The sequence below is a fragment of the Balaenoptera musculus genome, chromosome 12 (assembly GCF_009873245.2).
Source record: "Balaenoptera musculus isolate JJ_BM4_2016_0621 chromosome 12, mBalMus1.pri.v3, whole genome shotgun sequence".
Taxonomy (NCBI): domain Eukaryota; kingdom Metazoa; phylum Chordata; class Mammalia; order Artiodactyla; family Balaenopteridae; genus Balaenoptera; species Balaenoptera musculus.
In genome coordinates, this window is record NC_045796.1 from 85,423,336 (window position 1) to 85,437,607 (window position 14,272).

Here is a 14,272-nt window from a genome sequence, read left to right on the forward strand (position 1 = left end):
GCAGGAGCCCATCTGAGTCTCAGCCAGACCACAGAAGACTGTGCAGCCCAGGCTTAACCAGCAAACTAAATAAACATCTTAGAAATTTCGAAGCCCCCAATCTCCTCCCCACTCCCTTTACTTCCCTCAGACTGAAAAGCACAATCTCATCATCCCCGAAAGGATGAGGAAATTGCTGAAGTCCTCTTCCCAACCTGCCCCCCTGGCCCCCGGGTTCCTCTGGTGTCACCCTGAAGGGGGGGTTACATTACTGTGTGGCTCTAACACCAGACAGGGCACCAGGGAGCCTGCTGCAGTAGGCTCATGTCAGACTCCTCAAATCACAGATAAATCATCTGCCAATACATTCACTCCCCTCTCCTTCTGCTAGAGAATGTACAGATTCAGTTTTTAAAAAAATCCCGAATAAGTTCATTTTCCCCATATGCTATGAAGAACGGTAGTACAAGTAGTTTCTTCTGTGAAACATGCAGTGAACTTCATTACTTATAATAAACATTGTCCCTGTATTATTTTTTGTATGGTAACTTACTGTTTCCTACTAGAAGTTATCTTTTTTGGCCATGAGAGAGAAAAAACGTAATATTTATGTAAGAGTATGATGGCAGCAGATTTCTGACAAGCCCCATTCACATGGTACATTGTTCCAAAGGGTGTGTGAGTAGAAAATACAGAAGCACTATTACTACTATTACATTGGAGAAATCATTAGCCTCAGAGGAGTAATAACGGTATGCTATTAAAACCATGAATACATTTTCAGTATCTGTAGTGAAACAAAACTTTATAAATATGTAAATTTCTGTTCAACAAATCCAAAATAAAATGCACTAAAAAACTGATATGTAGACAAAAGTTTATTTACACCATACAACATTTTAAATATTTTATACACAGCTGCAGCAGAGAAAGCTACTCAGAGCTTTCTAGAGAAAACTGCAATAATAAAGATGTGAAATATATTATTCATATAAAAGTGAGATTATTACTTTATTGCATTTAAAGCAATGAAGAATGTAGCTCAACAAACATTCATTTAATGACAAAAACTTTGCTTTTATATTATAAAGTAAAAAGTGTAGTAATGGCCAAACAGACTGTTATAAACTTTAAAAACTGCATAAATATATACATTGTGCTTCATGGTGAAGTTTTTTGAAAACTAAACCATATGAAGCGGTTACAACATGAATCGTTGCTTGAGGTTTATCTATAAAGTTTACCCTACAAATCCATTCCACGGGTACTTACAACACAGGGTGGTCAGGACTGTACACCTGGGCTTCTCTCCACTCGCCTGACTAGGGAGAAGTTACCAAAGCAAACACCACTGACATTTGGCATGTGGAGGTGCTGACATGAGAGTCACACTGTCCGGATAGAAATGTCAGGCTTCCCAAGTCTTAAGTGTCAGTGCAATACATTTTGTCTCCACCTCAGTCCATTTTGATTTTGTTAAACTTCTGTTTGAAAGTCCCCCTCCTGCACATCCAGAGGCAAATTCAGACATTTCTCCCACTCTGCTGGCCTCAGTTCCAAGGTGTCCTTTGCCTCTGTATCTAAGACATTGATTGTGGTGTAATGTTGGTATTCACTGGGGTTTTTGAAAGTGTCCCATGGATTCTTGTTTGGTGCTGGGTTTTCCTGTCGAGAAGAGAGGGGAAGAGAGTCATTTATGTGATGACTAGGATTGCTGCTTGTTGAAATTTCCAGGAAGAGAGCCTGTTCCTAAGCTTAATCCAGTTTATGTGATTCAGAGATGATTTGAAATTGTGGCCAGCTGCAGGAAATGGTTTTGATTTCAGTTTTCTTTCATTGAACAAATTGATGAACACCTTTTTTGAGTTACCCTAAAATTTTCCAGCAATCAAAGGAAGTGAATAGTATTATAGAAGGCAAGGTAGATGATGTTTTGTTTTGCGGCATCTTGTGAAGGGTCAGGATGGCTACATGTTCAGGTAAGAAGGAGCATTAAGTTACTGCTAAGATTACATGTAGAAAATTTAAGTATTTTGTCAGAATCTTTGGAGGGATAAAAAAAAATTGAGGCTATGTCATAGGGCATGTTATGTAACATTAAAAACTGTAAACCAAACTAGCCATATTTCATAAAATGAAATTTTAGATCACTGTATTTGTTTAGTTTTTCTACAAGAAATTATCCTTTTTAGAATATGAAAATGCTGCTTGTGTAATCTATTTTTTTTTCTGATGTATATTCCCCACAATTTTCTATATACTTGGGTGGCACACTAGCACAAATCCTTTCAAAGAGCACACCTTTTTTGGAAAATATATCCAGCAATATAAGCATTTAAAAAAATGTCTACAAGTCATTTCTTCTTAAGTTTCATAGTCCACACCCTCTAATTACCTAAGATTTAAGATCTGCCTAATTATGCCACCACCGAGACCTTCCATGTTATAGGTGCTCGATGACTGCATGAGCAGACATCATTTGTGGTTTTTATAGTCTGGTATTTGCTGAAAGTTAGCAGTAAAATTTCTCTATTTTAAAGAAGTGTGATTTAAAGATTTCTGTAAAATGAGGGGCTTTGAATAGGATACACTAACCTGAATAACATCAAAGAACAAGAAGGAAATCATGACTGAAATCTCCTTAGAAAAAACTTAAGCTAAAACAACTATGGTTGTTAAATGTGTCCTTTACTCCCTCTCCCTTCCCCCCCTCATCCCCCCACAAATTCTGGCCTTCAACTGACTACAATCTATTAGCAGGGGGAACATAAAACAGGTACTTGAATAATTATTTGGATTCCATTCAGTATATTAAAAATCATTCTCTGGTTGGGATAAGCAAAAGAGGCGACTTACAGAAATACTTATAACTAGAAATTATGTTATTAAAATTCTCAACACATTAGATGTTTTCAGCACTTATTAGCCTTAATCATGATGACACACAAGAAAAAAAATAGCTAATAGGTAAAGATTTAATAAAAAGTTAACTTTGGGGATATGTACAGTGGATTAATTCTGATTTAGTCTAATACCTTAAAGTCTCATGAACTATATAGTCTTGTAACTCTCCCCTTTTCTCTCTCTCCCTCTTTTCTTTCCCTCTCTCCTTCCTTGCTTCCCTTCAACCCATGTTTATTTATCAGCTGCTCTGTGCTGGCATCATATTAGGTGCTAGGGAGAGTAAGGTGATAAATCACTTGGTGAAAAGCACATGGTCCACCAGGGAGCATAGATTTAAAGCCCAATACACACAGGTCCAAATTCCAGTTACTCCATTCCATATGAATGTGACCTTGAACAATTTATACCATTTCTCTGAATCTCAACTTTATTATTTGCAAGAGAGAGATATGCTTTGTCTTTTGGGCCAAAGGAGTTGGCCAAAGGTGCAGCTCATTACCTACTTTGTGAGGCTGCAAAGATAAAAAACATGGAGGGGCTTAGTATGATGCCTGATTTTAATAAATGCTCACTAGATAGTAATCATACATATCATAAAGGTGTCTATAGTTAAATGAAGGTATAAAATATACAGTTATATCCACATCTACGATCCGGAAAAAGTGCTGAGGGAGTTCGGAGGGTGGAAATATGGCTTCCCTTTGTGGAGCACAGAGAATTTTCTGAGAAAAGCGACATTAAGGCTGGCATAGAAGAATGAGCTTTGTCATTAAGACATATGTGTGGCTGGAGATCGGGTGGCTGGAAAGGCATGTGTACCAAGAAGTACAAATCCAGAGAGCGTGGAGATGGGACATCTCAGAACAGTGCCAATTCATTTTAGCTGGAGTGAAAAAGAATATCAGAAAAAAACAGGCAAAGGTGAATTGAAAGCCAGATCATAAGGGGCTTTGCCTGCCAGGCTACTTCCCAATTTGGAATTTATTTTGTAGGCAATGAAGAATGGTTGGACCTTAGGTGGCATTACAGGTATCTGAGCCATCAGTCGTGGATGGAAAGCCATGGGGTGGATTTATCCATCTTGGAGGAAGGCTGTCTCAAGGAGCTTTCTGGGAATCCTAGGTTTGACAGAAAGTTGAATAAGTTCAATCCTAAAAGGATTCAAGATATGTAAAGTGTTAGTTCACTGGCTTTAAAAATAAAGGTTTCATTATGTTTGGAACAAGTGTGATTTTCCTTTTATATTTTAAAGATCAAGCACCATGGATACAGGAACTAAAAAGGCCCATTTTAAACTCTGTCAGGATGTCTAGATTCTAATTTCAAAGAGTATTATTGCCAGTACGGGACTGATCGAATTTCCAAGAGCTTCTATTAGTGGGTAATAGATTAGTTAATGTGGTTCATCTCCTCTGGCATCCCATGGTACTCCCTACTGAGCTGTAGTTCTGACCACTGTTCCCAAGTGTGTGGACACCCTTGAGTGGAGAAGAACCACCACACCCAGCAATCAGGGTGGGAACAGGAGCCCCAGGGAGTGAGGGGGCTGGTGCCCACGGGCCACCCATCTTCCTCTGTGCTTGGGGTGGATGGATTTTCACGTGGAAAGTGTAAACTGTTCAACGGTCCAAGGAACGATCAACCTTGGAACAGCCCATGGGGGTCACTGAATTCCACAGGGAGAGCCACCCAGGCCAGGAAAGCTTTCAGTGGAGGCCTAAATGCTGATATAAAATTCAATCAGAGTTGGTACAAGTTCCTGACTTGATGTAGCTGTTTTACGTTGGTTGGTTTGCTTTTTGAGCTCAAGTATAGAACAGAGGCGATGTACTTAAACTGAAGCATGTGTGATAAAGGCCTAATCAATTATAAACTTAGTATAAGCCAACATGCGTGAGGCTTCCAAAAATGCGAATGTGGTCTTAGGCTGTATAAATAGAGAACATTAATGGAATATGAGAATTCAGAACCACTGGAAACATGGCCTGGGCTGCCTGCGTGTTTCCCGCAGTGTCCAGCCAGAGTTGAGGGTCGGGCAGACTGGTAAGTCCCTCCCGCCTCCATCCTTTCCTCTTTCCCTCCTTCCCTTCACCTTTTCTTCCCTCCCTCTCTTCTTTCTTTCCTTCCATCTTCCAGTCTACCGATCGCGATCGCGATCGCGGGGACAAAGTGAAAGAGAATGTGTTTATTTTACATTCTAAAAGAGGGAGAATTTGGAGCTGCTCCTTGCGGGGGTGAGATCCTGATGGAGACACTCACAGGGAGGGGTTGTTAACAATGTCTACCCCTTGTAGGGATGCAGGTGCTGTCCGGGCTGGAGCAGGGAGACGGACTTAATGGTCTTTTGGTTTCCCTTTGATTCCCCACATTCTACATAATTACCATTATTTGCAGGTGCCAGGCAGGTGCTGTGAGTTAGGAGCCGGAAAAAAAGATGAAACAGACTTTATTGAGGTGTGTGTTTTGAAAATGTCTTTCTCCACCCAATTATGCAGTTCCATTAGCAATGTGCCACTATGAATTATATGACTGAATTAAGGATAGTGAACTCACTCACACGTTCCTTATTAATCAGAACTGGATACGGATTTTTTTCTCTGTTCTCATGTATTTAGGACAACGGTGAAGCAGCAATGACAATTAGCCTCCCCACTCCTAACCTCCCAAATGATAAATATTTATAAATCCTTTCTAGAAAAGGCAGGCGCCTGCTGCAGAGATGTGCTGTAATTAGTAGACTATTTTGGTTGTCAGGAAACTGAGATACAGATATTTGTGCCATTAATGATTTAATACCCAGACCATACAAGGGGAAATTATAGTCATATTATAGCAGTCAGCCAGCTGCATCTGTTGCCTAAGGCTTCTGGATTGGTAAACATAACCTTCTCTTAGAAAAAACAAAAAACAAAATGAAGTTTCTTCAATTTATTTCAATGTTAGCTTTCAACATTTCAAAATGAGCAGCTACTAAGTTTAGGTCTAATCTCAATGGTGCAATTTTCATTTTCCTGCTAACTAAAAGTTGACAGCCTAATATTTGGGGTGGGGGGGGGCATAGATGAGAAAGAATCACTCACTACATATAAGTGTTTTCTCTATGCTTAGCGTTGTGTTGATGATTCCACATAACATATGATTCCTGCTGTATGGAGGAAAATAGACTGATATACACAAACTCTTTAGAGACCAATGAAGAGTTAAAGTGTATATATTTCTGATAACCTTCATTTAACAAATGCAGATTAAACTATTAGACCTGCAAGAAATCAAGAGCGGTCGTTTACTGGTAACTTACCATGCATGACCAGCATCATACTTAGTACTGAGAAGAATACAAGAAAAACACAAAGACACATAAATTCTTGCTGTTGATAAGCTAATGATACTAATCAGGAAGCCAGGATTAAGACCCATACACGTATGAAAGAATCACTAGCATTAGAAAGTGACCCAAAATACCTTAGAGTGACATGTATTTGAGAACGCCAGAGGTTGGGAGGAGTAGGTCCAGCCAGGGCCTGCAAAAGTGTGAGGCAAAGAAGGAGTGCCACGCTTGGAGAGGAGAAGCGTGGAGTCAGACGGCTGTCCCAGCTCCAGCTCTCAGAGCTGTCTCAGCTTGTAGCATCTCAGGGTCCCACCCGCTTTGGAAAGTGCGAGGATCGAAGGAAGCGTATTACTAATGACTGTTTTTCTATGCCCAAATTAGAAGGAGAAAATTGAGGTTCAGAAATTGAGCTTTATAACTTGCTCTAGATCGTTCTTGAGCTCTCGAGTTCTTAGCAGAAGCTAACTATCTGCTAGAAAGCTCAAGCAGATAGCTCTTGCTTGAGTTTTCTTCTACAGATCTTCCTCAACTTATGACGGGGTTACGTCCCATTAAACCCATCATAAGTTGAAAATATCGTAAGTTGAAATGCATTCAATACACCTAACCTACTGACCATCATAGCTTAGCCCAGCCCACCTTAAAGGTGCTCAGGCACTTACATCAGCCTATAGTTGGACAAAATCATCTAACACAAAGCCTGTTTTATAATAAAGTGTTGAATATCTCACATTATTTATGGAATACTGCACTGAAAGTGAAAAACAGAATGGTTGTCTGGGTACAGAACGGTTGTCAGTGTATCGGTTGTTCACCCTCGTGATCTCGGGGCTGAGTGGGGGTTGTGGATCTCTGCCCCTGTCCAGCATCACGAGAGAGTACTGGACCACATCTCACTAGCCTGGGAAAAGATCAAAATTCAAAATTCAAAGTACGACTTCTACTGAATGCATATTGCTTTTGCACCGTCATAAAACTGAAATATCTTGTCGAAGCATCATACTGATTTCTGGACGCCTGCTCCAGTGCTCTCACGAATAATGATATAGCCTTCTCTGGAGCTTTGATTGTGCCATGCACATAGTAGCTGCAAAATATCATTTTATTTGATTACATCCTATGCTAGCATTATAGTAGTGGGAATGAGTGAAGAGAATGGCTGCAATCAACAATCAAAGCCCCCAGTGCTGATGTGTATCCTGAAACTCTGGTAGACAAAACCCACCACTCTAGTTTTAGGTAGCAATTCTCTCTCTCTCTTTCTCCCTCTCTCTCTCTCTCTCTCTCTCTCTATATATATATATATATAGAGAGAGAGAGAGAGAGAGAGAGAGACAGATATATATATGTTATTTATATATTATATATTTATAATATATATTATCTATCTATATTATATAGGCTATATATATTACATTTAATGACCTTAAAATGCCAGGCATTCAAATGAAAATATTTAGTCAACTACTTGGAAATTTGAATTAACTGACTTTTAACTCTGATGATAAAAGGTCCAGGTGAATCCAGCACATTTTTGATATATAACTAATTCCATTTAGACCTTATAATTGAGAACATTTGAAATATGAATAAAAAACTTAAAGACTCTGTCATTCCTAATTTGCCTCTTAGTACATTTCAAAGCACCTTCGGGGGATTATTACTTAGTTTTCAATTTGCCACTCTTGTGTTCCCAAGACAACTGGGAGCTTCCCGAAGGCAGGGGTGACAGCTGACATGATGCATCTTTATTGTGGCATCAGGCACCGATGAAGTAAAGCATACTCACCAGACTGCTTGTATTTGGTATATCCCGAAATCTGTCCAAAGTTTGAAATTTCTGATTGAGTTCCTGAAACAGTTCCATATGCCTCTTCCTTGTATGCATGACCTTCTGCAAAAGACAGTAAGATGGCTCTCGTTTCTAATCTGATTTATGCATTAAAAGAAGAGATTTAGTATTTTGCTATGCTAATAAGGGAAATCAAGTTTTGCAGGAACTAGAAGGTCCCAGGAGATGCCACAAATGCAAATGGTTTGCACCAAATCCTTGTCTTATGGTCAGCACTTCTGGAACATGAAGAATTGGCTATTTCTTCCATTTACAAGATTACCAAAAAACAGTTTTCTCCTGTGGGCGCATTAAAAATATAGCAGTCATTTCTGTGTAAGATTTTCATCATTCAAAGTTAAAACTGTTTTACAAAAATTGTTACAATATAAAAAAAAAGTTAAAAATTTTTGACTTGTAAAGCACCACAGTCTCTCAGTGTTTGTCATGGGAGATATTACATTTTTATGTTTGATTTCTATAAACACTAAAATCTTAGCTGGCTGTACTAAAGGAGAAGCAAAATCCCAGGCCCTGCCATTTAAGGCTGACTCAAAGCACTAAAGTGTCTGAAATATAATGTGAGATCTAAAATCTTACACTTTCCCTGTGAATAGTGATCGAGCTTCGCAGAAGGAAAATCTGACCCATAGGTTTCACATATTTGTTTACAAAATGGTACAGAATCTTAACACTTAGAATTCAGAGCATAAATTGTGTGGTTGATGAGCTTCTACAACCACAGATACAAATATATTGATATTCTTCATCCCTGGTGATATACTTCTTCCAACTTCATCATAACTCAACAAATAGAGTCAGAAATAAAAAATGACCTTGGGGTGGGTATAATATCATGAGCTGAATCTTTTTCTGTTACAGAGCATTTAAAAGAGCACTAACAAAGAAGAGTTAGATAATAAATTCCCTGTATTTACAAGTGTAAAGGACAAAATACCTTCCTCTACTGTGATTTTTAAAAGTTAAAAATTTCAATGTTTTGGTGCTTCTCCAAGATTATGCCTTCATGTTTGTGTAAGATTTTATAGTTTTTTTAAGCATGTGATTCATAACTCACCATTTGCTCTTGTGGATTGCATGGGTATACTATATTCATGCCTAAGCTAGGATTTGAACATTTGGTCTATTGTTTTAATTACAAATATTTTCAGAAGTCAGGATTTGTTTTGAAAAAAGAAATATATCTTTGGAGGAAGATCTATAATGCCCATTTTCTTCTCAAAAGACATTTGTGCAGAACACTATCTCCTTGAGAACAAAAATGGCAAAAGAAAAATGCAAATGGCATTTTTAAGATATTTTAAAAAGGCTTCTTCTCTCTTATGCCAACTTTAATTTCCTATATTTAATGAATCTGTGTTTAGGCAATACTTTGTTTAGCTAATTCTTCTATTTTCACTAGCCTACTTTCATAAGAGAGAATTCTGCCATTTTAAGTCTTGCTCTACTGGATTATTTCCACCCTGGCTCCTCTGAGCTCTAGGAGTTCGCTGTTGATGAATCAGGTGGAGAGGGTGGGAACATGGCACCATCAGTGGTGACAGGAGCATGAAACACAGCACCCGGCTACAGAGTGATTAACTTCCCTGCAGTTCTGGGGAGAGTACAAGAAACAGATTTGCAGGGTTTACAGAGAAACACCAGGCAAACGTAACTTGACTAGTGATAGCTGATGGGGACTGATGAGAGGGAGATTTGCATAAGCAACGCGATGGAAGGATATTGAGGACCAAGTAGCTGGCAAACAATGCAGTACATTCTGTCCTTAGGGAGGCAAATATCTCCAGCAGCACCAGGTCCTAAGACACTGACTAAAATATGAATTTGTGTTACAAGGAATGCTTTTTTTTTTTTTTTTGGCAGGAGCCAGACTCTGACAGCGGGGTGGCGATGGGCGGGTCTGATGACTTTCAGGGAACTTAGGGCGGGGAGGGGGAGGAATGCTTTTAAAAAAAAACAAAACAAAACTATAGTCATCCGAATATTGACTCTGGCTCTAACTTACAAATAGTGTTTTTCATGATAATGAGTCTAACCACACAGTTACTTTGTGCTAGGGTGCAGTAGGAGTGATGTCATAGTACTGACATTTCTCTAACGATATTTCATTCTGTCAGTTAATACGTATTCATGACATCACATATTGAGCTAAACGGGGGAGTAACAATGGCGTGCAAAATCTGGTAGAGTCCCTGCCCTTTTATAGTTTGAGGTGTAATGGAGGACCTAGGTGTTAATCACATAATAACTCAAATGCAAGTTAAATTAGACTGTGGTAAGGAAAACAAGCGGTGCTGTTATAGCAGTAAGTGACAGGGAAATTTGCTAAGAGTAATCCAAGTGAGGTCGGTTCCCCAATCTTTACATATTCATTTTTAAGTTGCATATTCTCAAATCAGTTATTCCTGCATCGTGTTTGTTCTCTTTCTTCCATTTTATAAAATGCAGAGAATTCCTAGTACAATTTTTAATCTTATGCCCAAATCCCCTTTCCTCAAGGAGATCATTCCTTTCCAAAGAGATGGACTTATTTTCTTCTAAGATGGTTGATACTACTGGCACAGCACGTCTGCTCCAAGGTGGCCCTGTGGTGAGTTTGCTGTGTCGTCTTCCACTTTTCTTTTATTTCATCAGAGGGTCCCGACTTTGCACTGGAGAACTGTCCATCAAGGTCTTTACCATCCCCTGCCAAGAGGTGAGTTTTTCCATATCCTTCCAACAAACTTCTCTTTTGTCTGTCAGTCAAAGTCACTCTCTGTCTCTTGTAACCAAATATCTCTGATGGGTAAAGCATGTTTAATGAAGCAAACAAAGTGTCAAATATATCCCATGGAAATGAGGATACATTAACTGATAGGAGTTTTTAAATCATATCCTGATTGAATGGGCAGTGCCTGATTCTGAACCGACTGGATTTTATTTTGAGGAGTTGGACTGTTAAGACATTCTCAGAAATGTATATGGTGGATACCACTATGATATAACCAAAAAGCAGTTTGCAGTGTTCTCTGTAAGTTCATGAAAGCTACTCTGAACAATAAAGCTCAAGGACCCTGAAATGAATATAAAGACAAATGAAAAATTTAGATGCTAAAATTCAGGGCCCTTCCTATCTAGAAACATCCTCATGCCAGATAATCATTCTAATTTGAAACTGCCATCTTAGCACAGCCAGAAAGCACCATAGCAATGATGGCCTGCTGGTTCTGAGAGGAATGTCACGTTAGGGTTGCCAAGGGACAGCTCACATATCTGTCATGGGCCCAGTTTGACCTTCCATGCATGATTCTGTCTTGTTCATAAACTCAAGTACATCTTTCTGCTTTTCTTAGTGGGGAAGGTTCCATTGACAAGAAAGCCAGCATCACAGTGAATATTGGATGGTTTCTATCCCAGTAATGTTCTGGGATAAAAACTTAAGCTGCAGTTTTAGTTGTCACAAATAATAAGGGTTTCCCTTGATTTATTTACTTGCCTAAATAATTACTTATTTGAAGCAGTCATGCCTTTGATCATCTTGCTCACCTAATAAGAAGTTTTCATGCTTATAAATCTTACTGGTTCATTTTGATGGCTCTTTTTGGATTTTTACAGACCTTAGTGTTTATCTGTTTACCTTTTTCTTTCTTTTGTGACCTAAACATCCTGTGTCTCAAAGAAATTGACTTCTGCGACAAAACTGTAACTCATGTGGATTTTCTACTTAAGCAAGCAAATACATTCTAATTGGCAATACATATAAAATTCAGGTTCCTTCAGTTATAACACCTTTCAAATATTACAGGCATCTTTTGCAATAAAGATAAATGCTTGGCAATGCTCCCTTGCACCCAGATTATTATCACTCAGCCTTTTTCAAAGCTGTATTGAAGCTCCATCCCAAGAAGACCAGCCACCTAACTGCACAAAAGTAGTGTCTCCTGAATAGCTCTTTTCATAGGACTCTTATCTTCTATTTTATATCTTTGTAATTCAAGGGAGGCAGTCTTGGCAGCCTTTTAATTGTTGAAATTAGAGAAAAAGTGATACATTGTAAAGCACTTTCATGAAATTTCAGATACTTGAGAAAAATTAGGATGCGAATAAACTTCATGTCTTGAGCTCCTATTACATCCCAGACAATCTCCTTGATTAAATACTTGGGATGTATCAAATCTAACAGCTCTAGGTCTGGACAAACTTGGATTTCAATCTTACTTCCATGGCTTTCAAGTTGTGTGGTAAGAGGCCCAAAACTCAACCTCCCTTTAGCCACAGTTTCAGTAGTCAGAATAACCTAGTAAGATTGTTTTGAAGACTTAAAATGGGCTATAAATCATATCACTGGAGCACACAGGTAAGAGCCAGAGTAGCCATTATTATCTTTCCCAATCCTCACAATAACCCTGGGAGGTGGTGGTCCCTATCTCACTTGACTGATTAGGAGACTTAGCTTGAGAGGCCGGTAAAGCTCCCAGCTCACACAGGTGGTGGGAGGTTGGAATCCATTCTGAATCCAAGTGAATTCTCTCTGCACGTTGCTTGCTGTCTTAGATGGACCCCGCAGATTCAGGGAGCATCCTTTATCAGACCATTCAAGTCTGTGATTATGCCATCTCATTTTTTCTGATGGAAAAGGAGACGAAACAGTCCAGGGTGGGTGAGGGGCCTTCTGTAGAGAGCCCATAAACTCTGTGGATATTGATCACCCTGCAATGGTCCCATAGTACTGCAATTCTGGTCTCCTTATTTTGTCTCTGAACACCTCGTAGGCAGTGACTTTGCATCCCTGACACCTAGCACAGTGTTTGGCAGGTGCTCGACAGATGGGTATGGAATAAATTAAATGAATGAGATGTCATAGATACATAGATACATAGGCCTTGGAAGGCCATCATCAATCTTGCCCCCTCTCCTTCTATTCAAGAGGTCTCCCCACTGGAGGGAAGACTCATTTTATTGGCCCCAGACAAAAAGCCTCCCTCCCTGTTCTGGTCCCCTTGTGCTCCCTTATTTCCCGTACAAGTGCCTTATAAAGGGCCTGCAGGTGGTTTGAAACAAACTGAAGGTTTTCTCTTCCAAATTCAGAGTCTTGAATCATAGAGTTGGAATCTCTTTAAGTCTGAATTACAGATAAGATAGGCTTTACTATATATAAACTTTTAGAAATGGAAAGAAATTGCTAGAAAAAATTGGAGAATCTCCCGACTATAAACTTTAGATTATGGGGCTGGGAAATCATGTGCTGTTAGGAATTAGAAACCACTTGGCCGGAATTACCTTTTCAGTGTTAGGCGTTTATATAGCTATGCTGCCAATGTCCATATTTACTCATATAAAACTAGGTTTATCTCTCCTCGTCTCACTGCTTTACAGTCTTCAATCCAGAGTAGGCTGTTGAATACTAGTCTGCAGTGATGTGAAAACCCATGTCAAGGAAGCAAGAGACACTGCAGGAATTAAGGTTGACTATCAAATCAAAGCCACATTGTGGGAAGGGGATGATTTATGTACTTTTCTTTGGCCAGAGTCCCAATGTATCCATAAGACAGAACCTGTAGCCGTTTGAACTGTCTGACATTACAGTGTCTATTTACATTTCAAACATGTTTCTATTTGAATAAATATGTACTCAGGGCTTAAAAGAAACCAGACAAAAGGTCTGAAAAGACTGAATAAGGTGTGTGTGTGTATATATATATATATATATATATATATATTATATATATACATATATATATATATATATATATATAGTCACTGTCACTCAAGAGTATACTTGGCTACAAATAAATAATTTTGCAAAAGTTTAAATTTAGGAAGCTACAAGAGATGGATATAGCCAAGTTTGCAGTGCTCAAATTTTTCCTCCCAAAATGTGCAGATTGCCTAACAAAATGTACCCGCTGCTGGGGGTTGGGGACAAAGCAGGAAGGGGCCTTTTATGAAAAGGACATTTCTAAGAAATCGTATGCTTTCTATTGATATTTAGAAATTAATTTAAATTTTATCTTCTATGTCATAGCTTAGGTGTGTTCACAGTGATATAAAATCAGTATAAAATAATATTTTATCTTACTTGACTATGTTCTCCCAAATCTTCCAATAAAATTAAGTCCCCACAAAGATAGTTCGTGATCACCCTGGATCGGTGCTGTCTTGCGCCTGCTGCCCACCACCATTGCCCAGAGTGAGAAGCATGGGTTTACTGGGAATGGAGGACTCACTAG

General features: G+C 38.9%; 1 protein-coding gene across 2 annotated transcripts in view; it reads right to left on the reverse strand.

Moving 5' to 3' along the window:
* Positions 1 to 844: 844 nt before the first annotated feature.
* The window catches only part of ADGRB3 (adhesion G protein-coupled receptor B3), a 780,347-nt gene continuing 766,919 nt past the window's right edge, over positions 845 to 14,272 (reverse strand). For both annotated transcript variants that reach the window (XM_036871882.1, XM_036871883.1), the window contains exons 30-31: positions 8,001 to 8,105; positions 845 to 1,644 (exon numbers count right to left, since the gene is read on the reverse strand). In XM_036871882.1, coding sequence (XP_036727777.1) covers positions 1,456 to 1,644; positions 8,001 to 8,105 — 294 coding nt within the window. In that variant the 3' untranslated portion in view covers positions 845 to 1,455. The remainder of the gene's footprint in view (positions 1,645 to 8,000; positions 8,106 to 14,272) is intronic.